Raw genomic sequence first — 26,288 nt, 5'->3', positions numbered from 1 at the left:
GACGTTTCTAACAGCGTACGGATTGATCTACTGCACTGTCTTCTGTTTTCTCTGCTGTTTGGTTTTGGTAATGTCGCTGTTTGGAACATAAGCCTAGTACCGCTATGTCAGTCTGTTGTTCTCCCCGCTATGCTTGGTTTGATGTCACGGTAAAAGAGATCTCTTACTAAATGCTGCACTTTCATGTGTGGGGCGAGTCAATAAACACCACTAATTAGATTGCCAAGTTGGCTCCCCGTGCAACCCTGAGCGAGAACTAGCAATAACATTTTCAAATGGCTTCAGAAGCTACAGCTGAGAAGGAAGAAGGCTGCTTTATTACAGCCGTAGCTTCTGTTTCCATGATTCGGTGCACTTAAATGTCCTCAGCCATGAATAATAATCATGGAGGATGGTAATGATCCCCACCATCAAGGTTAAATAAGCTAGCGGAGTACCACTTCCACCACGGCTCTCTGAATATGGCAGACTAGCTCACACAGCAGGAGAGAAGGTTTCCTAGCTAGACCCCCCTAAAGCCAGCTCTTTAGATGAGGTGACTCGAGCCGATTCTGTTGTCCCAATAGTGGGTTGCAACGAGAATAGCAATGAGTGACCCATGGACATGATCAAGACACCATCCAGATTCCCCCAGGATGAAATGTCCCTTTCAAATAACCCAGGCATCCAGGCGGGTTCAGTGGGTTTGTGAGAGGCTGAGAGCTCAGGTCTGAAGGGGAAGTAGCACTGTCAGTGCTGCAGCTGAGCCAGTATGCTGAAGGGAAGGGGAGGGGGGGCTCCGCAGGAGGGTTTCAATATCTATGACCCTCATCTTCAATGGGCAACATTGACACAGCAGGGGAAACGCCGCAGCTGCTGCCAACAACAAGCAATGACTGCTGCTGACTACCACTGTATCAGAGCATCTAGCCTAATCATTTCTTGCCACCCTACACATTTCGTTGTGCATATCGTAATGTAGGCCGGCCTCCTTTGTGTGGACATAGACCACATTAAGCATATCGATGTCAGCTTGGTTTATCATGTTATCTCTAATCAACATTTCTCCTTTCTCCCGGTGCAGATGGAGTCTCTGGTCTCCACACCCAGCCCTCCACCCCTGCATCTCCTGGCGCCGGTGGGCAACCGCAGCGAAAGCATCGCCTCGCCCTGTGAGCAGATCATGGTGCGCACTCGCTCAGTGGCGTCCAACACGACGGACGTGGCCCTGGCCACTGATCCCGAGTGCCTGGGGCCCTGCGAGCCCGGGACCAGCGTCAACCTGGAGGGTATCGTCTGGCAGGAGACCGAGGACGGTAAGGACTGATCTCTGGGCAAAGGGAATAAAGGGATAAACTGTATATGGATTTCTTTTCTTATTTTTGTGGAAAAAGGAAATGTTGGCTGGGATTTATTTCATGATGAACCCGAGTTCAGTGGCTTAAGTGTGTGCTCACCCACTGAAATCCTTCGGCCTATATTTTATGTAGGACGTCCCGATAAAAGGTCCAAGATGGAGGGGAAAAGCAAGATGTTCTGTTTTCGTTTATCCTCTGCCATAAATAGGCTTCATCTGGTGTGAGAACTGTAAGCCCTCTCTGGATGAATAATTCATTGATTAATGCAGAAGAGGCATTCTTCAAAGAGGTGCATTAGGCGGTTATTGTAGCTACACCATCGCCTACAATTGGAGCTAGCTTATCAGCATTCTGAGGGCCAAGGGTCTTGTCTGCTTTATTGTGTGTTCTCACAGTGAGCCGGTCTACCCTCAGTGCTTTGCTCCTCTTCCCTCTTCACTCGCTTGGAGAAAGGAAGCAGAGGCAGTCGACGACTCGACGAGAAATTGCCTCAGCCGCCTCCTCTTTTTCATCACCACGGCAGCACTTAGCCATTACAGATTTGAAACCTCATTTCACAAAAGCTTCAGGTCTCTCGTCGGGGAGTAATTCCCCGGCGCAGGAACAGCTAGCACGCCTGCTCCGACATGCTCTTCCCCCACAGGGCCGCTAATGTGTTTAAAGTGAAGGACTACTCAGCACACCAGACTGCCTTTAATGATTCAGCGCAGGGGTGGGAGAACACATGGCGCATCCACAGTGTTGTTTACAGTCGCTTACAGACCTATCCGATTCCGGAGGAAGGGGAAAAAAGCAACGCACCCCCATCCTGATACTGAGTGGAGGTGGTGCTATCTGCAAGCCACTTACTCCCAACCTCTTTAACGGCCATGAATAAATCAGGGCTCCGGAGTATCTGGAGCTTTATCGGGAAATACATCAACAGAGAGGATACCGAGGGTGGCTAGCGTCGGGCCGGTCATTTATTCCCCCGCTAATGGCACCGGTCAGACTCGCAGCAGCGTGTTCAAATGGCCGTGATTTACTGGCAGCGAATGTTGTCAGGAGGCATTTCGCCGCAGGTGTGCCTGACAACACAGTACGCGAACGAACGTGCTCACGACAGGCAGTGAGCGTCTATGGCATCATAGCGTGTCAAATTAGAAAGCAAGTCTATTTTTCTCACGTCTACGCAGAGCAATGCTGGTAAAATAAGCAGATCAATTGCATGTGTCGTTAGAGTTAGAGGAATCGTTATGATCTTCCCTATGCTAAGTAGTCTAAAGATGTAGTTTAAAATGTATTGGACTGTAAGCTAAGGTTTATCAAAGGGAAATAGGCTATATATTTGAAAACAATTGCATTCGACCTGTGTTGATTTCGATCGCATATAGGCTAGGCAGGCTACGGCTGGAAAACTCGAGGACTCAAGAGAATACTGTTTACTGTATGTAGAAGAACGAGACTTGGTTGTTTAGAAAGCAATGCTGGTCAAATGAGCAAATAAATTGCCAGAAAATAGACGATGCATTGTTACACCTGGAATTGTGACATGTATAGATAAAAAGTGTCTATTTAGTGTTGATAAGTTTAACTGCCAGTGCCAACAATACATGTTTGGGGGAAAATGACGCTATGCCCATCTGTGTGGATTTCGATCACAGGCATTCCTTTCACGACTGGGAAACTCGAGAAAATCCTGGTTTCAAAAGAGAACACTGTTATGTAGAAAGAACGAGACTCGCTAAATTCTTTATAAACTGCTCGGGTGTATTAGCTACAACTCTCCTCACACAGGCAGGTACGGACGCTCCCGTAGGACGTACACGGGGAGTCAAAAGGAACGCACAACAATAATTCATACATAGCGAACATAACAAATACAACTGTTTATTATGGATTGGCATGACAATAACGCGCTAGGCAGTGTACGTCGATTGACGCTCTCTCGCGCGTACACATTTTGATGCAGTTGACGGCATTTCTCTGTGCGATTTCGGCTTAACTCACAGTTCACCCTGTGGCGGTTGCTGCTTGGGAGCTGAGAGAGAGCGACTAGCTGGTTCTCATCCTCCCCTCTCCTATGTCCCCCGCCCTTCTTCCTCCTCTCCCTCTAGTGTTGATTCAGTGGCTCGTTTGAGGCGGTCGCCGTGTGGCTCATGCGGCGTGAGCCGTCCCCCCCAGGACTCTTTCTACCGCAGCAGCAGCCCCCCCCCCCCCCCCTCCTCGCCTGACAAACGCGGAGAGTAAGCACTGGGGGCAGCCTCTCGGGTTAAACAATAGGCCATCGACATCAGAGGCTCAACAGCATCTGCTTTAGAGCAGGAGAGAGACGCAAGGAGTGTGGAAGGAGAGCAGCCATGGCAAGGTTACCCCCCTCGGTGACGTCATCTGCCTCTTCACGGATTTCTAAGGCGCTAGAGGCTGGCGATTTAATACACGTCGTTAGTCAATATATTCTGCGTATTTTCCCCTTTGTTGGTGCAATTGCACATCACTCAGCTCGTCAGCTCCGTATCCCCAGCTTCCTTAATTAAAGTGGGTCGCGTTGTTTTATTCGTTCTCTAATAAAGGACACCAACCTTTGCTAGGGATATTTGATTACTGAATGCTGACCTTCTTAGACGTGCAGTATTTATTTTATTTTGCAGTGTAGATCAATGAGCAGCCCCATGCTAGACCTGACAGGGTGAATGAAGTGCAGGCTGGGGTGGAGGAGGCGCCCCTGACGCACGCACACACGCATACACATGCTCGTTTAACCCCCTAAGGTCGATGTTTGTGCCCCTTGGAAATGAAATTTGCGTAATAAGAAAATAGCTCATGCCATTAAAATGACCTTAGACGAGAAGCGCCCTCTAACACTACCTTGTTTTTCATATTATTTATCATAAAAATAGCAAAACACATTCATATGACTAATAATAACAATAATAGATTTGCTTTATATAGCTAGCGTTTCTAATACAGAATCTCCAAGTCGCTTTAAGAAAAAAACTTTTTAAAAAACAATTCAGGCAGCAGGCAGGTCATTGGAGATGGTCTTCCACAGATAGATAATAAGCTGGAGATATCAGTATTCTTTGCATATCAAAAATGCATGTCAATCCTTCTATGTCACACTTCCCTTATCTGCAGTGAAAGGTGACAGAGCTAGAGCGTGTTTGTCAGACCACGAGACATCCCGAAAATCGGTTTTCATCAGTGTCTTAAAAAAATTGTCTGCAGCTTCTGAACGGTTTGGCCTACAAAACTATTATGGCCCCTCTGGAAAGATGAGACTCTCACAAACACGATGATGTTCTCCGTTTTGTGACTCGTCTGAAGTCGGTACAGCCGATCTGCCAACTTTTGTCTGTAGCTTCCGAACAGTTATGGCTACACACTAATATGTATAACTTCAGAACAAAATCCCTTTGTATCTGTTATACAATGCGTTCATAGAGACTAATAGCAGTAAGGCCAAAATAGAAAATGTCATACATTTAAAAAAAATATTTTTTGGGGGGGATACTTCAAGGGCTCTTAATGGTTTATCAAATAGCAAAATGATACTTGGTATGACCTTCTTAAAACAATTCCATAGAGCTTAGTAGAACCCCCCCTTCCCCCAGCTTAGACAGGGCTTAGACTCTTATGGGTTAAGCACAAACACACAGACACACACAGACACACCGTCAGTCAAAGCAGCCAGCGATGCCACACTTACACATCTCTGCTTGCTGGGAAGAGCGAGAAAAACGTCAGGAAGAGAGGAGTGGCATTTGGCGGCAATGCTGGGACTGAAATAATGAAAATCCTGCTGGGAGTGGACCCTGACCCCCGGGGGTCATGCTCGCTGTTGTAGCGTCGTCAGCCCGTTCCAGGCCCCCCACATAGTGCTGATGCTTCCAAAATGTCAGGGGTGCACGCAATGCCGTCGGGGGTAACGCCAAATAATATATGTATTTTTTTTTTCCTTCACATTTTCAAACAGTCCATTTATATTTCCCAACGGGGCTATAGATTTGGATGAGTTTTTTTCTCTCGCCTGACTTGCCTTGTTTCACTTCCAAAAATAAAATGAACCATCTAGTGTTCAACGAAATAACCAACACAATGTCAAATACAGGTAGCCTAGTCAAATAATTAACATCCAATCACATTAACCGTTACTCTCTCGCAGGAATTCCACTAACGGTCCAAATGTAGCCAAACGTAACTGCTGCTCATGTTGGTATCTGTACTGATGACGCAAAAGCCATGACAGGGAGATATAGTGGAGTGGTAATGCGCGTGCAAGCAGTTGTTCCCGACACCACTTGGGTACACTGCAGGAATGCCTGACAGCTTGAAAGACGTTTTGGACAGTACAGTGAAAAAGGTTTACTTTGTTAACCTCTCTAGGATAGGTGGGACGGTAGCGTCCCACTTGGCCAAAATCCAGAAAAATGTAGCGCGCCAAATTCAAATATATTACTATAAAAATCAAACTTTCATTAAATCACACATGTAAGATACCAAATTAAAGCTACACTCGTTGTGAATCAAGCCAACGTGTCAGATTTCAAAAAGGCTTTTCGGCGAAAGCATAAGATGCTATTATCTGATGATAGCACAACAGTAAACAAAGAGAGTGTAGCATATTTCAACCCTGCAGGCACAACACAAAACGCAGAAATAAAATATAAATCATGCCTTTGACGAGCTTCTTTTGTTGGCACTCCAATATGTCCCATAAACATCACAAATGGTCATTTTGTTCAATTAATTCCGTCCATTTATATCCAAAATGTCAATTTATTTGGCGCGTTTGATCCAGAAAAAAACAGCTTCCAATTTGCGCAACGTCACTACAAAATATCTCAATAGTTACGTGTAAACTTTGCCAAAACATTTCAAACTACTTTTGTAATACAACTGTAGGTATTTTTAAACGTTAATAATCGATCAAATTGAAGACGGGACTATCTGTGTTCAATACAGGAAGACAACAAACTGACGGTACTTTTCGAGTCATGCACCTCTCTCAAAAAGTACTCTTCAAGTGACACTCATTCAAGATGGCCGTACTTCTTCATTACACAAAGGAATAACCTCAACCAATTTCCAAAGACTGGTGACATCCAGTGGAATTTTTTTATTTAATCAGAAGCCACTGCCAGATTTCTGGATTGGGCTGTGCTCAGAGTATCCTGCCTTGGCAAATCGTGCTGTTATTAAGACACTGATGCCCTTTGCAACCACGTACCTATGTGAGAGTGGATTCTCGGCCCTCACTAAAACTAAATACAGGCACAGACTTTGTGGGAAATGATTTAAGACTGAGACTCTCTCCAATACAACCAAACATTGCAGAGTTATGTGCATCCTTTCAAGCACACCCTTCTCATTAACCTGTGGTGAATTATTCACATTTTTCGATTAACAAATATGCAAGATGGTTAAATAAAGAGCAAAATTATTGATTATTATTATTTGTGCCCTGGTCCCATAAGAACTCTTTGTCAGTTCCCACGAGCCGGGTTGTGACAAAAACTCACCCTCATTCTTATGTTTAATAAATGTATTGTATAGTGTGTTTTGTAGCAAGCTGACAACGATGGCAAAAAAACAACATTTGAAAGTGCGCTGACCCTGGTGCTAGAGGGGGTACGCAGCTGGAGGTTGAATGTTTGAAGGGGTACGGGACTATAAAAAGTTTGGGAACCACTGCTCTAAAAGTCTAGTGCCCTTAAAGTGCCGCCCAGAAAAGCCTCCACCCCACCAACACTCCCCTCACGGCAGGGCCGGCTGGCGCTACATGCCAGGGAGAAGTCAAGCAGACAGTGTGCCAACACAGTGCAGGCAGTGCCCACAGTGCCCACACCAATGACCCGGGAGCAGACCTCTGTCAGAGGTTTGAGAGCAACTAAGAGAAACGGCCAAGACCCACGCTCACACCCCCGCTGTGGGATTGCCATGGCTACGAGCGTCTGCACCCGGCCATATTTTTATTTAATGTGTTATGATTTGGGGATTAAGTCAACATTGAACGCACGCCAGCTTTTTTTGCCGAGGAATTCCGTGTTGTTTGGATAAAGAATGGTGAAAAAATGTGCAAGAGGAGGGAACGGAGAGTTGAGCAGTGGAGAGAGCTGTGGGGAGTGAGATGTTTATTGTTGGAGCACTGCCACGCTGTTTGAAACAATTGGTTGCGAAGACCGCTAAGAGGCGGCTCTGGGCCTCACAGCTGAGAAAGCCCTTCAAGCTCAGAGCTCAAAATTCAGCCTTGTCACTCGGTCCAACCTGGCTTGTCAGAAAGTCCCATGAGATGTTACTACAGAGAGAACAGCTGGTACCGCTGCTTGCTATTGTCCCTGTCCACTAAGAATGTAATGATGATGGAAACTGTGAATGTCTAGTTTGTCTATGTAGGCGAGCCAGTCTGAACAGACAAATACACACAGACACACACACTGCGAGGAGCCCTGAGGGGATTCTGCAGTTTCCCTGGCGTTTATTCACTCGGTGGTGTGTGTGTCAGTGAAGCCTGCTCGCTACTCATCCACTACACCCCTCAGTCTTTCACTTTGCCTCTCCCAGAGCCGTGGTTTTGGCCTCCGTTCTCAGCTCTCTCGTTCCTTTTCAATCAGTCTACCCCATCTGTCCAGTTAGACCTCCCTGCACTCCATCCATGGTCTATCTCACTCATTCTTGGGTTCGGACCAACCCGCAGCGAGGCAGCTAGCCAGCCCTAGTGTACATTCAACCTAGTCCAGCACAGCTCCAACCCAGCCCCGCTGCACTAGACAGTTTTTGAATGAAAATTGACACTGGCCGGATGACAATTCCCCCCCCCCCCTCTCTCCATTGTTGACAACTCAATGATTTTCATACGCATACTAAAAAAGCTAGATTGGGGTGGGAGGTCAACTCTGCGAAAACAGTGGCTTATGTGTTAGTTAGGTGTTGACATTTTGAGATGGAGATTAAAGGTATACAGCGTGTGTGGTCAATGGCCAGACACATGAGAACAGTTAATAAGGACTAGTACAACAGGGAGCGGGCAGGAGACAGTCAGGCCCTCAACGGAACTGAAAAAAAGGGGCTATTCTCTCTCTCCTCTTCCCATTAAGCGGGTCACTCAACTGTGCTGAATGACTAGTGGGGTGATTACAAAAGAGGAACTCTCTCCAGTGGGAGACCCCCACACCCTGGTCATGTGATCCCGCTAGTCAGAGGAGGCAGTGGCCGTAGCCGCCGCGCCACAGGATCAAGACCTTATCGACGTCACAGATATGTGTTGTGAATGGCAACTTCACCCCATCCATTTGCTGACGTTTGCTGAGGTGGTATATTTTAATTTGTTCCTGAGGTAAACAAGTTTACGTCGTCTACCTCCCCAGATGTCAGTTATTAGGCTACTTCCAATTATTTGAACAAAAATAGGAGAAGCACCAATGTGGCATGAGGTATCCATATTGGCACGTTTACAGAGACACATTTAATTGAAATGCCATATTGTGTTAAACCTTACAAAAAATATAGCAGTTTGGAAACTGCAGTAAAAGTGCAGTAAAACTGCAGTCGACTGTGGTATTTTGGACACAGTAATTGCGGAATAACTGCAGTTATACTGCATTGTACTGCAGTTCAACTGCACTCTGACTTCAATCTTTTTTCGTAAGGGAAGGCTTTGTCCTCATTGGAACAAGATGATAACATGATCACTTTTGAAAGCCCAGCACCACCACAGGTTTCAGCTCTAAGCGACAAAGTCAAAGCTATAATGTTCTAGCTAGCTTTGTGTGTGTGGGAGAGTGTAATCCAATGCCACAGAAAGGCTGAGTCACGATGGTGGAGTTTATCAGTTACCATTTAACAGGAAAGGGATTTTATTCATTTATCCCTGCAATTGATCGCCACTGTTCCTTCTCCCCTCCTCACTTGAGCAAACAGATTAAGGCCTTTGTCAAACACTCATAATCCTGTCTCACTCTTGTCAGCACTGTCAACGATATGAAATAATCCCACACAGCTCCCGTCATTACAATGCCTTTTAGACAGCCATTAAGAACATACATTCTCTGTCTCTCAGGCTAGCTATAGGACTGTGCACTAGCAGGTGACAATAGCACAGGCCCTTTTCTCGCCCTTCCTCCATTTACATAGATGCCTTTTGTCCACTGTGGTCTATTTGACCTGCAGTTGGTGAATGGATAAAGTATAATACGACAAGTTAAATGAGAATGGTACCCCCGGTAGCAGGGGTCACAGTGCCCGGGGGCCTCCGAGGACCTGCAGACTTGACCCGCCGTGGGGTAGGGGGGCCTCAAGGGTGCAAGGGAGGAGGATTACGGGGGCCATGCCCACCCATTAATGAAAGGGCGTCCACCGGGGTAAAGATTATTAAACTGGTGACCCAGTCAGGAGAGGCCCCCGGACCCCCAGGCTCCCTCTGGGAGCTTGTCAGCTCTTTGTTGCCATTAGAGAGGCCTTTGATGGGGGAGGAGGGGTTAGGGGAGCAGGGCTGGAGGTGGTGGTGGAGGTGGTCTTTGTTGCTCTGCGGAGGTAGTGGGAGGGAAGGGATGTGAAATGACAAGGTTTCCTAGCTGCTGCACTTAAGAATCAACATGGGGGAAACCGGTTCATGTCTCTCCTGGCTTCTTTCTCACTCAGTGTGCATCTCGCCATTTCACTTTGTTTGTGCTCTTTTCTGTCTACATTTCTCTGCCTCTTCCTCTTTTGCTCTTGTCTACTTACTCTTTCTGGTTCCTCAGTTTGATACAAATGTGCCAGGCTAACGCAGATGTTTTTAGCAAACAGTGGGAAGGGGATAAACCAAGATGGAGCAGGTGGTGGATTTAGAGATTTCAGAGGGGGGTTGGTTGCCTAGTTCACAGAGACTACTTGACTCCTTCACACATCCACTCACACACACCCTTATAAAGTCCTGAAAGATTTGCAACTCAGCCATGAAGAAGGAAAAGGAATTGCCCCCAAATCCTCCAACCCTATCCGGAGATCTAGTCTTTATGCTCTCTGGATGAGTAAAACCCCGGCGAGCTGAGCTTTTTGTCTGAGTTTGGGCTTGTCTGCCGCTCCAGTTTGCTGCTCTTGGCAAGCGCAGTCTGCTGAGAGGTATGCAAAACAGCCTCTGACAGTCCCACACCGCAAGTATGAAAAAAACAGCCAGGCGTTCTCACTCTCTCTCTACAATGAGCAACTCTCCAACAGGACTGTCTCACTTATACAAGCCCTACACACCCCAGGCAGACTCGCTGGGAGGGGAAACACATCTGCACACGGAGAGAAAGCGAGAGACTGACACATTTGTATTGTTAGCCTGAGAAGACTTAATGTTGCATAGTTTCCCTCCATGTTCAGACTCTGTTCTGTTCGGGGAAGGTTCAGTGCCTGGGGGTTATGTGTAGTGTGGAAGTGAGTGAGTTTTTTTGTTGTTTTCTATTCGAAAAACTCCCCAGTGCTTGTGTGGTGGGTCACCTGGTCCATTGTAGCTCAGTTGGTAGCGCATGGCGCTTGTAACGCCAGGGTAGTGGGTTCAATCCCTGGGACCACCCATACGTAAAATGTATGCACGCATGACTGTAAGTCGCTTTGGGTAAAAGCGTCTGCTAAATGGCATTATATTATACTAAAGCTAGGCTAACGCTACAACAGATGGAGACTAGTCATCTCTGAATTCTCTCATTGTCCAGTGCGCCAGCCAGCCCTTCCCCCACTGCAACCCCGCCCTTATCTCTTCAGTGAGGAATAAACTCGTAATCTGTCGGCCTAAACCCCAGCAGCCCTCGAAGCTCAACATGCGGAAGTACAGAGATCACTTTGTTTACGTCTTTGCTTTGTGTGAGTCTTATCAGTTTCACACTAATGAGTTCATATCTTTAATATGTGAAAGACCAGGGTAAGAACAATGGCTTTGCAGGTTGAGAAACCGGGCAGTATTTCCAGCAACAACTACTGCATTCCAAGCTTTAAAGGAGACGGAGGCAGGGGCCGGGAGCTCTCTGAGCTTCTAAAAAGGAATTAGTCTTCAAGACGCTGTCAGACATGTAGCTTTAATGCTGGCAGACTCGGGTCACCACCAACGACTTATCTGGCACACAGAGGTCACTATCAGAGGATTGACGTGAGCTGCAGGCTTTCAGGCCTGAAAAGCAGCACTGTCTGGGCTTTTTTACCACTTGTTTATCCCTCACGCTGTGGCTACGAGAACATAGGCTAGGTTATACTTATTCATATACACACACACACACGCAGCTCACACACTTCAACCCACACCTGTGTTTTTACAATTATGTATGTGAATTTAGGGACTTCCCTCACCTGCTTAAAGCACTTATGTGATTTCAGGGACTACATGAATGGTGTGTGTAATAAGCTCAGAAATGGAGCGAATCAGATCTTTTTTTTATGCCTTGGCTCAGACTTTCTTTACGAGGCTCCGGTGTTGAACGTCAGCGTTGCAGGCCATTTGAAATAACATTTGCGCGCCAGAGTAAATGACATGGAATTGGCAGAGGGCTTTGTTTGTCTTGCATGGTTACCTTTCCAGCAACGCGCTGATGTCATGCTAACTGATTGCAGATGGGATAATTGCTCCTAAGGCGGTTCTGTGTAACGTCTGCCTGGACATAAATGCGCGCACATTTATCATTGTTTGTTTGAACGGCTCGTCTCGTTGAAAATCAATGTTTTTCTCATTGTAATGTAGTGAACTTTTGTTCTACTGGCGTTTTGCTGCTCTGACAAAAACCATATGCACGGCGTATAATAGTGAAAATCTATTGGAACGGTTGTAAAATGTTGGACAGCTATTAGCTATTCAGTTAATTGTGCGTATTCCCTTTCTTGAAACCAAAACAATATTGTCCACTTGAGTTAAGCGACATTATCTTGAATGTCCTGTGTAAACACAATCATTGTGACTGAGATTTATGAGAGAAGCTGCTAAAGGCAAAACGGTCGGCTGACAGAGTTCAGGTCAATTATGAAAGACAAGCCCTCGGGGGAATGTCTCAATGAAATGGAGTGTGTGTGTGTGTGTGGTAGTGATCCAATGGAAGCTCATCCTGTGATACCAACTGCCCCCTAGTGGCCCAAGAGCGCATGGCTGATTCTCTCAGCAGCCAAGCGCACAGATGAGCCGAGCTTCAATCCTCCACTCCCCCTCACTCTTCTAGTATCAAAGTGTCTGCCATCCAATGCGCAAACCATTCGAGAGACAAATTGAAGGCGACAGACCTGGGCTCTCACGACCAGGGAACTCTTTTATATGCCTCAGCTGTTTCCTTCCCCGACACGAAAATACGTTTTTTTTTCTCCTGTGGAGCCTCTGCAGTCTGCAGGCAGCAATGTCAGATGGAGGACACCATGCCCCTGTTTTTTCCCCTCATTCATCCCTCGCTCAGCTGCATACAAATGGCCGTCTGTCAGTGTACTGTGCTGCTCTTAGGCTGTAATCAGGAACTGCTCTGTTCTAATGGAGGGGGGAGGTGTGTTTGTTAGCAGTTCCGACAGGGAAACCAGCATGCAGCGTGCTGAATACTAAACAGTCCCACTATTTTATTCAATACTCTGAGATGCCATTCATTTCAGATTGACCTGAATGTTGCTTAGTGCTGTCTTTTTCGCTTTAGGAATTTATATGAAACCAATGATTAGTATACCAGATTTTAGTACGGTGTTGTTGTATGTTTACCAGTCTATACTGTGTGGGATGTATACGTATTTTTGCTAATAATTAGCGGTTCGATTTATATGATCTGTTTATTGTGTGTGTGTTGCGTGGGGGTTTAGACTCTTGGCTGATGAAGGACATGAGATGATAATTCCTCTTTAATCTTCATTACTTATCGTGCCCCCCTCGCTCCTCCTCCTCCCAGGTATGCTGGTGGTAAACGTGACCTGGAGAAACAAGACCTATGTGGGAACCCTCCTTGACTGCACAAGGCACGACTGGGCCCCGCCAAGGTAAGCATACAGTAACTCAAATACACACACACACTCACTCAAAACATACAAACCCACGCATGCACACACGTTCAAACAGAACATGCGGTCTGGTCTGTCAGACACTTGAAAATAGACAGATATTGGTATGAAGGGCCTCTGGGGCAGATTTTCCCCCATAGCTTTTCCTGTCCTCGGAGCCAGCCGTTATGAATGAAATATCATAGGGTAACGTCTCAGAAGCCCCGCCCCCCCCCCCCCCCCCCCCGGCTGACACAGGAGTTTTGAAATGCAACATCAGGGGTTGGATAGATTTTTCTCCTCTGCCATCGATCCTGTCAAGAGGCACCATACTGCTGGCTGAGCCTTTCACAGACTTCGACTAAACACGTGCAATGACTGTGTGCAAGCAGCAGCAGCGCAAGTCTCCTATGCTTATGCACGAGTGAAGTGAGTTCGGGAAAAACTGAAAGTATCTCATAAATAGTTTTCCCATACAAACTTTTTATCTCTCACAATCAAATAGGCTTCCCAAAAATAACATGGTGAACGTTTATTTTGATTGACAATTTTTGTGCGTTTATCAGAATCTCGTCAGGTAGCCTGATTTCAGATGTGTCATGTAAAACAAAGGTTATTAGAGAAATCGTTCTTCTTGCAAAGCATTTCTGACACTGCCCGAACTTAAGCGTCAGACCTTAGACCCTGTCACAATGAACGAGCCAAGACGTTTACGACCTAAGAATTTGCCCACGACGTGGAAATGTTGTCTGGGACGGCAAAATCGTGGCAGAAGACGGCTAGAATTGTATGCTCTGTTCTGTCCTTAAGGCCCATGCATCCGACAGAGAGAGAGAGAGCGAAACAATATTTTATGGACTGGACATTTTGTGCTGCTTTGGTGGAATTCTCCACTCTGTCTGGCCTACAATCCTCTCTTGAGTTCTGTATATACCATATTTATATACCGTCAATAGACGATGCTATCATAATATTCCCCAACCCTACAGTGAATATGCAAATATAAAGAGTCGATGGGTAATTGTTTCACCATGTGTTGGTAAGTAAGATTAACAATTGCTATAGTGCTGTAAGCAATCGTCCTTCATCTCCATAGCTTTGTGTGCCCCACAGTAATCTTCTCATGCCATTTAACTGTGTATTCATCCATAATCCAGGTTGCAATTTGTCAGTGGTTCATGTAGAAAAAGCCCAGCCTCACATGCCATCGTCCCAGATCAGATCTGCACTGCAGCCGCCTTTCCTGCCGTGCAACACGTCTTTTGATAGAGCTCTGTGACTCTTCTCTCTCGGTCTCTCTCGCTCTGTTCCCTGTTGGCTGGTGTGTAAAGGGGGGGATGTTATCTCTTCCTATCTGATCAGTTGCCACGTCACCCTGGCCTAATCTGTCCGAGCCCCGTGGCGCTTGGCGATCTGTCAGAACACACTGGGCTGTCGGGATTGGGGGGGATAACGAGAGGATCAGAATCCGGCACACGTCCGGGGCCTGTTAAAAAAAATACAAATAAAAAAGAGCCCTCTGGAATCGGTGCGGTGATATTAGAGAGAGAGATGCAACGGGATTGAGTCGTTCACCACCTTTCACTTGTATATTTTTTTTATGTGAGAGAGAGACTTTCTTATGCCACGATTTTGCGGTCCCAGACAACATTTCTGCATCTTGGGCAAATTCTTAGGTCGTAAACGATTGTCTGACGATTACGTTCTGTCAGTGTCAGAAATGTTGAGCCTTTATCGTGTATTGTAGCTGGTATTACGAGCCGTTCCCGGTGACTGACCAATAGAGACACTGCTGGTACTGAGTATGCATACATTAATATGATTCTTGTGAATAGTCAGATTAATGTAATAGTTTGATTAAAACGTTTACATGCTTTTCAAGAAGAATGATTTCCCTAATAATCTTGTTTACATGACACATCTGAAATCAGGCTACCTGATGGGATTTTGATAAATGCACAAAATTGTCAATCAAAATAAACGTTCACCGTGTTATTTTTGGGAAGCCTATTTGATTCTGAGTTTGGACATAAAAAGTGAAAGGGAGAGAGAGAGAAAGAGGGGCATTCCCATCTGAGTGTCTCTCTGCTGACCGAGAATGGCAACGGGATTGAGCGCGCTCAATTGAGTGGTTCAACACCTTTGGCTTGTATTGTTTCATATCAGCTGTGACAGTTCCTTATGGCTGTTGGGGATTTCAGGAGGGCAGTGAGTTCTCTGGTTGGAGGAGGAGGGGGGCGCTAATGGCCAATAGGTCTAATTCTCTGGTTTCGGTTCTCTTAGGTTCTGTGAGTCCCCCACCAGCGACTTGGAGATGAGGAACGGCCGGGGCCGGGGGAAGAGGATGAGGCCTAACGGCAACACGCCTGTCAACGAGAACAGCAACTCCTCAGACAACAAAGGCAGCGGCACCAGCAAGACGCGCGCCGCCAATAACAGCAGCAAGAGCCGGCGGGGCAGCCAGACGTCGTCGGAGCGCCGCACACCGCCCAACAGCAACACGGAGGATGTCAAGGCCAGCTCGTCGTCGGCCAACAAGCGCAAGAACAAGCCCGCCTCGGACATGGAGCCAAACTCCAGCTCTGAGGACACCAAGGGCAGCAAGCGCATGCGCACCAACTCCAACAGCGGGCCCAGAGGAGTGCCCCACCTGCCCCACATCGTCCTCCCCAGCATTCCCACCATTAAGGCAGAGCCCCTTCCCCCGCCACAACTGGACCGCAACTGCCCTTCGCCGGTGCTCATCGACTGCCCGCACCCCAACTGCAACAAGAAATACAAGCACATCAACGGCCTCAAGTACCACCAGGCCCGCGCCCACAACGACGATGACATGAAGTTGGACATGGATGGGGACAGTGAGTACGGAGAGGACTCCACTCTCCACCCCGATCCGGGCAGCTGCAACGGTGCCTCCATCTCTCAGAAGGGCTGCTTGTCCCCGGCCCGCTCAGTCACACCCAAGGGCAGGGGCTTCGAGGCCCAGACTCCATCGCCCTCCTCTGGGAAGTTTGGCTCCAAGCAGAGTAAAAAGAAGCCCTGCGAGGCCGACCCGGAGGCAGTTGGCATGGCCATAGACGGCTGCGAAGACGGGCCCTGCCTAACAGATGAGGCCAGCAATGACGGCATGGACGACAAGAAAGACAGGGCCAAGAAGACGGGTAGCGGCTCCAAGGTGGACAAGCTGTCCCAGAAGGGCATGAAGTCAGCGCGTCCCATCGCCACTGCCATACCACCTCAGCAGCTGTACTCCCTACAGACGGCCGGCGGCTTCCTTGCAGCCAGCCCCGGCTCCACCCCTGCCTTGGGCTCAGTGGTTCAGTCCATTCCCAAGAGCCCGCAGCTGAAAGCCATCCAGCCCAAGCCCTCGGCCCCGGGAGACCCCTCGTCTGTGAACCCAGCTCTGAGCGGCTCGAAGGACAAGAAGAAGAAAGACAAGAAGAAGAAAGAGGCGGGAAAGGAGGGAGACAGCCCCAAAGGGCTAGGGAAAGGGGGGAAGCCGGAAGAAGGCAAGAGCCCATACTCTGAATCCTCGGACCCGGGGAGCAAAGGTGATGGACTCCTGAATGGCTCATCGGACCCCCACCAGAGCCGGCTGGCCAGCATCAAGGCAGAGGCGGACAAGATCTACAGCTTCACCGACAACGCCCCCAGTCCATCCATCGGTGTGGCCAGCAGGATAGAGGCTGGAGGCATGGCCCAACCCCTCACCCCGCTCCACGTGGTCACGCAGAACGGAGCCGACAATTCCTCAGTGAAGACCAACAGCCCGGCCTACTCGGACATCTCAGATGCGGGCGAGGACGGCGAAGGTCGGGTGGAGGGCGCCAAGGGCATCAAGTCCGAGGAGCAGGCTATCCGAGAGGGGGCCAAGAAGGCCCTGTTCCCCGCCCAAACGCCCAGCAAGGAGTCCCCCTACTACCCCGGCTACGAGACCTACTACTCCCCGAACTACGCCAACCCCAACCCCAGCCCGGGGGTGTCGGTCACGGGGGCCACACTGCAGGAGGGGGCCCAGGTCAAGGTAAAGAAAGAGGAGCAGGAGGAGCCAGGCGATGAGGACCGTAAGGTCAAGCAGGAGCTGCAGGAGGACCGTAAGCCTGAGATGGGTGCCTCTGGACCGGGGCAACAGCAGCAGGCCTCAGTCATCCAGCAGCGCTCCAACATGTATATGCAGCCTCTCTACTACAACCAGTATGCCTACGTTCCCCCGTACGCCTACCACCCGGACCAGGCCTACCACAACCACCTGATGAACACTAACCCAGCCTACCGGCAGCAGTACGACGAGAGGCAGCGGCAGGCAGCAGCCGAGCAGCACCGCGCCGCCGAGAAGAAATCGGACGCTGCTGGAAAGGACAGGGATCGAGAGGGCTCCTCGGGGAAGGAGCAAAGTGAGGAATGGAAGCAGAAGGCTTCGGTGCCCCCCACCCTCTCCAAGGCCCCCAGTCTCACAGATTTGGGCAAAGGAGGGCCACCCCAGGGCAAGCTGTCCAAAGATCCCTCGTCTTCCTTGGAGCAGGCCAAGTCATCGGTCATCATGCCCAAGGGTGAGGATGCCAAGGCACCGGCCCAGCAGGCCGAGGGGCTGAAGATGAAGCTGAGCGAGGGAGGGCACCATGGGAAGAGGGAGGAGCTCAAGGCGGGCATGGAGTCGGGCAGGCCCTCTGCCATGGAGCAGGGCATGTGGTACAGACAGGTAACATGACCCAGCTTTGTTTGAATCTGATTTCTGATTTTGATTGGATGTTTTAACGTAATGAGCCACCCATTCAAAATTTGCAGTATACATTTTTTTTTTTGTGTATTTTGGGAAATGTTTGAGTGAATAAAAAAAAATGTGTAAGACACAACTGTTGAGATATTGTCTGTAATGACATATATGTTGTGGTGTTTTCAGGAGCCTGACTCGCGGCTGTGGCCTTACGTTTACCCCAGCAAGTACCCTGAGGCCCAGAAACCACAGGACGAGGAGCGGTGGAAAGAGGAACGCGACAGGGAACGGGAAAGAGACCGAGATCGAGCAGACCGAGAGAGGGACAGGGACCGAGACAACCGAGACAGGGAACGGGACCGAGACAGAGACCGAAAGGGCAAGGAGGGCAGGGATGAGAGGGCTCGGTCCAAAGACGCCACCCCCAAGGAGGAGATCAAAGAGGTGGCTGAGCCCCGGTCGTCGTTGGCGGCCTCTGAGGAGCACCGGGGGATGGTGAAGGACCCGAGGGCCACTGCTGCCCACATGCAGTTCTCCTCTCCTCTGGCCCAGCACCAGGGCTACATTCCCTACATGCACGGAGCCTACGGCTACGGCCAGGGCTATGACCCCAGCCACCCGGGCTACCGCGGGATGCCCTCGGTCATGATGCAGAACTATCCTGGTAAGAGTTAATGCCTTGGGATACATACACCTCTTCCAATGGGATTGTATTTTCACTCTGTACTATGATATGTACAAAAATGACTTGGTGTATTAATTCCTGACATTTCCTGCTTTGATTGTAAATGGAAACGTGGAATCGACTCGTGTCATGGTGTCTAACCACCTCTGTCACCCCCAGGTTCCTACTTCTCCTTCTCTCCCTATGGCAGTAAAATGGGGCCAGGCGAAGAGGGCGGCGAGAAGGCGTCGCGCGCCAGCCCCACGGTCAGCGGCAAGTCCGCCTCGGAGGCCAAGGCCCTGGACATCCTTCACCAGCACGCCAGCCAGTACAAGAGCAAGTCGCCGACAGTCGGCGACAAGACCCCCTTGCACGAACGGGAACGGGAGCGCGCCGCTTCCGAACGAGACCGAGACATGGACCGGCCGCGCTCCTCGCCCTCGCAGCGCATCCTGCCTTCCCATCACCACCTGGGCTACCCGCTTCTCTCGGGGCAGTACGACCTGTCCTATGCCACAGGTGAGTAACGGATGGACGCCCACAAACGGGCTCAAGCACACGGAACACATCTCTCTCTGCCTTTGGTGTTCAATTAGCTAACTGCTCAAATGGAGCGCTTTTCTATGCTAATCACATCTGTCAAATTATATAACTTTGCAAGGCCCTTTTCTCCCACCTAAGGTACTATAGAAAAGGTACAGTAGTAACACGCAATCCATGAGTAGCCAAACTTGGTGTAGGAGTGTATTGACAAACGTTGGAGTCATTAGTAGTATATGGAGGCGTATCTAATGTTAGCTCTTCCTTCACAGGTCTCTCCTCATCAGCCATTGTTGCCAGTCAGCAAGCCTCCGCCCCCTCCATGTACCCCCCTGCACGGAGGTGAGAATGGTAAGCAAGAACCAGAACCCCTTCACAGCTCCAGAGGACAAAAAATGCTGCATACACACACACACTTCTTCCTGGTGTTTAAACATGGTCATTTTTCTGAAGCTAGTACCTTAGTCAAAGCTGCTACTGACTACTAGAAGGATTTCCAGTTGTTTGATGACAAACATACATTGCATTCTATGGTGCCCTCTGCTGGACACAATATGAACGAACGTCAACTACATTTTATTCCAAGCATCATTCGAGAAAACAGAATGTGTGATTCTCCGTAGGGCGTTACTACAATATAGGCTTGATTTAAGCCATGCTAAATACAGGCCAATCATCTTGTTGCATGTGGATTTTAAAATTCTTGCCGTTGCTGTTGTATAACTCTCCCTGTGTCTTTTTTTTCCCCCCACAGGGAGACCTGATTGGCTGACCTCAACCTTGCCTGGAGCCATGTGACTGGATCACATGAGGAAGCGTGCTGCGGCGCTCGTTTTTAGACATCAGTTCAATGGTGTTTGTTGTACTTTTAGTTGATTTTGCCTGGTTGTTCCGGCTGATCTGGTTCCTCCTCCCTCAGCTTCATTGGTGGCCACCCCCACAGCAAGGCTTCCTGGGGCTTGGTTGAGGGCTCACCGAGCCCACCTCCTCTGGTACCGCGCGGTCAACCAACCACCCACCCAGCCAGTCCATTGACTCCTTTGCACTGCTGAGACATTCACAGGAAGGACTAAAAGGCCTGAAAAAAAGGCCTGATGAGACTGGCATGTTCTGATGGGGTGAGGCCCATCGACTGCCATTTTGGAACTAGAGAGTGCAAAAGGGAGAGGAGGTTGATCAGAAACAAACTGGATTAAGTTTGAAATCACTACATGGAAATATGGACTTAATGGATTGTTCACGGATCCTGGGCCTTAGCGTAATAGAGTTGCAGCTTAACTTGAGGAAGTCGGTTGTTTCGTCCATCCACCAACCTACCCACTGACCCTGAGGACATCTTGAGACATTCATTGCAATGGACCCATTTTTTTATTTTTTTTCGGTTGTGTTTTTTTGGGGGGGGGTGGTTGTTGTTTGGGCCAGAGGAGGGACCTACTGGTGTCCTCATGCCTCTCCACCACTCTGGGCTTTCTATGCAAGCCAAAGCTGCTCATCTCCATACACTGACAGAAACAGCCCTCCTCTCTGTCTGTTCAGTTTCAGGGGGAGGAACTTTCAAGTTCACAATGGGTTTTTTTTTTTGTGAAAAGTTATCATCCGCCTACTTGAGTTTGTTCAGAGAGTAAACAATATCCGTGTTAGTTTTTTTTGTTGCTTTTTTTTTGTTGTATGAGGCTCTTGTGAGTTGTTCATTCCACGTCTTGGCTTGACTACCCTGTTTCCATCTCACTCTGACCCAGTAAGGAAACTCCCTTGGCTGTTTGCTGCTGCTTCGAACACTACTGGCCTCCCAGTGGCGTCGGCGGGCGGCAGCTGTGTCGCGGTTTTCCTTTTCCAAAGGGTCATCCAGTTTACAAAGCAGCACCAATGCATCCGCTACGGCTACAGCTCCCAGATGCTCAGCGAGGGCCCCGCCTTAGAGGGAGAGGACACATCTGTGCCAGGAGGTATTTTGGCTCCGAGAGAGAAGAGGAACGGAGGGGGGAGGAGATGAGTACAGATGCACCATTCAGGGGCTCTCCAAGCTCTGTGACCCGGAAAGGGAAGGAGAAAGATGCACTGAAAGGCCGTCTGGATTCTTCAGATGCGGCCTCTGGTTCTATAGAACCATCTATCCAAGCCATCCATCCTCACTGGACACTGCAGAGGCTGGAAGAGGAGAGAGGGCCCATAGAGCCATCCATCCAGCTCCTACAGTACATATGGCATTTGTTTTGGCTGTTGTGGGCCCCAAGTGTCAGTTTGTGGACATGGAAGCTGTCTGGAACCCACAGGACTTTGTATGTGAACAGTTGGCAACTGTCTGCAAGCCACAATCTGGCTACTGCTGCTAGTCTCTCACCAAACTGCATCATGGGATGGCCGCAGTCCTCCCTCATCAGTGGACATCTAAGAACACAGAGGGAGGCTCTCGCCGGGCACTCTCCAGAGCTGTCGATGGATGCTCAGTAGATATGGCAGCTGCTGCACTCGCTATCCCTCTGATCTAGTGTGTAGTGCTGGAGAGACAGGCAGCTCACTCCTGTATATTTATTAGAGGACTCTTAGTCACGGAGTGCTGTGTTACTGGGAGTTGGCACATGCCCCTGTACTATATTTGGTGAATGAAAGCAATTGTGAAATGGAATCTCTCCTGCAGGCCCACATCCCCTCCCATCATATCTCTCTCTCCTTTCCAACTATCTCGTGTGTGTGTGTGTGTGTGTGTGTGTGTGTGTGTGTGTGTGTGTGTGTGTGTGTGTGTGTGTGTGTGTGTGTGTGTGTGTGTGTGTGTGTGTGTGTGTGTGTGTGTGTGTGTGCCTGCATGGTGTAAGACGGCACTGTAACGCGTTAGCCCAACACATAGTCCTTCCCAGCGGAGCAAGCCGTGTGCACGTTTGCTTTGGGACACTTCCTATCAGCTCTCTCTCTTTTTCCCACACGCACTCACTATTGTGGTTTTCTGTATATAGTGTACAGAGGAATTATTTTAAAAAGGTTTGTTCGATGCTATCGAAAAAATGACCTACTTTTAATTTTTTGGGGGGGTCTGTTAGCCTTCTCTTTTTTCCCTAACATTCTTGATATAATATGACAAACTGTAGCTGGCGTAACAGCTTTAGAATTGAAGTGTTGTGATAATTTTTACCCCTCCCTCCCTGGACCCCACCCCTTCAGAAGCTTGTTGTCCCGCCTCGAAGCCCATGACGCCATTTTACTCCCTTCTTCGCGCACGTTCCCAAGCCGCCTCGAGGAAAACAATGTCACATTTCCACATGCCATTGGGACCGTCACTCCTTTGTTGTCGTTGTTTTTCGGTTCCACGAGATGCTGCTCGTGAATGCAGTTTGTTGGCTGGGAGTTGGTACATGATTACTTTCTGCCGTGATAGACAAAGTAGAGGACGGGAGCGAGACGGGCTGAGAGCAGAGCAGCTGTCTAGAGGGTTGATAGAGAGGTAAAACACAGCAGATTCTCCCACCCGGTCCACTCCTCTCCCGTTTAATGGTGCCCATCGATCCCAACACCGCCGCACAGCACCCGCCCCGCCCGCTAAAAACAGTCAATCTGATTCGCTCTGATGCTTTTATTACCCTTCATGGATCCGGCTTGCTCGGGAGCGCAGCACGGAAAGTCTGAAATAATAAATTAGATTTGTGGTTTTTGTATTGTTGTGTGATTTAGGGCCGGGTCAAAATTTACGTTGGGGTGGGGTCGGATATAGAGGAGGGTTGTGTGTTTTTTTTACTGGGCACAGGGGAGGGTAGTTTACATTCTCCATTTAGCAGCTTTTACTATATCATTTCTTCCATCCTAGCCAAATGTCCTCATCTGCTTGCATGTCAAGGTGTTTCGGTATTTATTTTATGCACTACGTTTTTCCATGTGCTAACTTCTTACTGTACCACAGGTCAGTATAGTCTAACAGTATATCCTTCCCTCTATTCACCATTCATAGTGACAATAATGGTAGGTTGATCGTTTGTCCAGATCTGGTTAACTAGCAATCATACCACACATAAAATTATTCAAAGCAGCACCAATTCTCTATATAAATCCACAAGAACATAAAGGAATAGCTGATAGGCAGCGGAGAGGCCAGGTGTCTCATTGCACATGAAATAACAGTCAAGACATGATGCTCCCCTATAGATCTTGTTTAGGGACAATAAAAATGATCCTACCCTAGACTAGCTTACAACGCCACAATGCATTGAAGAATTGCATTAATGTTTTCAAGCGACTACAACATTCTAGTCTAGGCTGTAAACTGTAGTGAAAATGTCATTTCGATAACGCCCCTGTTTATATGAATGTTTTCATCCCATTTGGACCAGTTGTGGGTCTAGAAAAGCACAGTAGCAGGCCAGTCTAGCTGTACTTTCTCCTTCTGGTACCGAATGCGCTGTCTGTTGCGGATCATCAATCTCCCAAGTGGTCCTATAATAATGTAGCCACATGGGCCTATGCTCCCAGCAGGCCCAGTGATTCAGGAAAGATTCACCTGCGTTCTGCCTCCTCTCTGATCCGAACGGCTATTCCTCGCGCAACTAGAACCATAGCGCTTCAATATAACCTAAATGTTTGTCATTTAACTTTTTAAATGTATTACCTTTTATGTGTGGCATAAACACAACCAGTCACAACGTTTCAATCTGATTAGGCTACTTCAAAAGTCTCCCGTAGGATACCTGCACACATTCATCCACTCCACTCTAATATAATTCCGGCATCCGAACTGCGCACTGGCTATTTTTATTTCATTTAACCTTTTATTTAACTAGGCAAGTCAGTTAAGAACAAATTCTTATTTACAATGCCGGCCTACCCCGGCCAAACCCTGACCCGGACGATGCTGGGCCAATTGTGCGCCGCCCTATTGGACTCTCAATCACTGCCGGTTGTGATACACCCTGGAATCGAACCAGGGTCTGTAGTGACGCCTCTAGCACTGAGATGCAGTGCCTTAGACCGCTGCGTCACTCGGGAGCCCATTTGAAGAATAGAAAGAATAGAAAGAGCCATCTGTTACAAAACACCAAAATGTTTAATAACATTCGGAGATTGTCAAGCCAAGCCTTCAATACTGGGTACAACATAGGGAAGGATGCATTTTCTGTTTGTCGAGATTGACATAATCCATTTAATTTTGGTGTTGGGTGTTGAAAACACAAAACATGATGTTGAAGGGCCCGAAATTGGTAATCCGTGTGCAGTTATGCTTTGCTTATTGGTTGTGTGGTGCATTGGCACAGAAACCTGTTGGTGGACAATTAGTTGCATATATTTTCTATAAATATAGCATCAAAATGTTGAAAATCTGTTTTCCCCCTAGCTGATCATTGTCTGCCAGACTCTGATTGTAGTTTAATGAGACCGGCAGGGAGAATCTCGTCCGTGGTGGTCGGCAAACCCTGAACCATCTGGCCCGTAGCCCTGCGTGACATCGACTGTGCTGTAAAAGTATGCTAAAGTGGTAGAGTCGATATCCCCGTTTATAAAGACGGGTCGCTACATTTATTATTATTTGTGGTTGTAATCTTTTAATGGGAGGGATAATTCAAGGGTGTGCAATTTTTTTTTTAAAGTGCAAGGTGAGTGTCGTGAAAAGGTTTTTTTACGTTGGGGGAGGGGGGGTGCATTTTTCTCTCACCACATGACTGTTGATGCTCAGCCATGATTGGATACTGGCACAGATTTTTCACCGTCGATTTTTCTGTTGTTGACATGTGTCCATAATACAATGGGGGAGGAGCTAGTGTTTTGTTTTTAATCAGTCTGTACAGAGTGAGACGGAAGGTGGGTGAGGTCATATAGTAATAATGTCATTTTCTGCTGTTCTACATCTCATTGTTAAACCAGATACCCTGTGCTGGTGGCAGGCTGTTAAAAAATGATGAGGGGGAAGAAGAAAAAAAGCACTTGATTTTATTTTTCGAGAATCTAGTTTGCGGATCATTTTTTTTAGTACGTTGACACCCGCCAGCCAGAGAAATGACTTGTTGATCATACGCCCACGGCAGCCATTGTTGAGGCGTTGTCTCAAATGGTGCTTGGGTAGTCGATCCTTGTGTTCCTCCCACAGGGGGAGGAGGGAATGTTCTTGTGTAGGATGTCCTCTTCCTGTTCTCTATTCATAACCCTGCCCCCTAAACCCCCCTGCGCTATCACACTCAGCCCCGCCCCCAGAGCAGTGGCTCGGTATCAGTCATCGGTATCAGTCGGTATCAGTCATCGGTATCAGTCATCGGTATCAGTCATCGGTATCAGTCATCGGTATCAGTCATCGGTACTTGAAAGAAAGATGTTTACAGCTTCTTTTTATTGCTATGTTTTGTTTTGGTTCATCCCACACCTCTTCTCCCCCCGCTGTCCTTTCCCCAAGGGTTTCTCTCTTATGTAAAGTGTACATTGCCACGGTTCTTTTTTTTTTTATACAATACTGTAACTTGCCTTTGTACATTTAGGCAAAAAATAAATCTTTTTATGAGACAATCACTCCTGTCCCGTCTGTCTTGTCTTTTTTCCCCACAGGAAAGTAAAGGGCACGTGGATCACCGTAGGTATTGCTGTTGGGGAAACACAGGTGCACCAACCTATCAGATTATAAGGTTATTTTCCAACATTCTGGTACTTGCTTGTGTTCAAAAATGGTTCACCATGCCAACAAAATCCGCCGACACTTACTAACTACAGGCACACTTATATACTTATGGTGCATTTTAACGCTTGTTATAAGTTGTCATAATTCATAAATAGTTCTAACATCCTTACAATACATCACTATGATGCATTATATGACCAAAGTGCATAATGCATCATAGATCCAACTTGAAAATAGTGTTATAGGTGAACGCATACAATGCAATGTTGTATTACCCAACTCAGTGGGTTGGTTACCCTATACACGTATCCAGTAGGGCTATGATGCACCAGAGGATGATGTATTATCAAGATGTTACTAATTATGAGTTGTTATGAAGCAGCTTTTATCATGCATTATAAGTGTACCATAAGGCATTGTCAATGCACTTTCAAGGCGTGTGTGCATCATCGAAAGCGTTACCCGAAGTCCACTACGTTTATCCATTTTTAACTTCATTGTTATTCAGTTGGGCAC

General features: G+C 47.9%; 1 protein-coding gene across 3 annotated transcripts in view; it reads left to right on the top strand.

Moving 5' to 3' along the window:
- znf609a (zinc finger protein 609a) overlaps positions 1-25,666 on the top strand; it is a 184,580-nt gene extending 158,914 nt beyond the window's left edge. For all 3 annotated transcript variants that reach the window (XM_071326684.1, XM_071326686.1, XM_071326685.1), the window contains 7 exons: positions 1,064-1,295; positions 13,184-13,271; positions 15,555-17,970; positions 18,172-18,649; positions 18,830-19,168; positions 19,462-19,540; positions 19,944-25,666. In XM_071326684.1, the coding sequence (XP_071182785.1) occupies positions 1,064-1,295; positions 13,184-13,271; positions 15,555-17,970; positions 18,172-18,649; positions 18,830-19,168; positions 19,462-19,535 (3,627 nt within the window). In that variant the 3' untranslated portion in view covers positions 19,536-19,540; positions 19,944-25,666. The remainder of the gene's footprint in view (positions 1-1,063; positions 1,296-13,183; positions 13,272-15,554; positions 17,971-18,171; positions 18,650-18,829; positions 19,169-19,461; positions 19,541-19,943) is intronic.
- The last annotated feature ends 622 nt before the right edge of the window (positions 25,667-26,288 follow it).

The sequence above is a fragment of the Salvelinus alpinus genome, chromosome 9, assembly GCF_045679555.1.
Source record: "Salvelinus alpinus chromosome 9, SLU_Salpinus.1, whole genome shotgun sequence".
Classification (NCBI taxonomy): Eukaryota; Metazoa; Chordata; class Actinopteri; order Salmoniformes; family Salmonidae; genus Salvelinus; species Salvelinus alpinus.
This window is presented reverse-complemented; position numbering and strand designations above follow the sequence as displayed.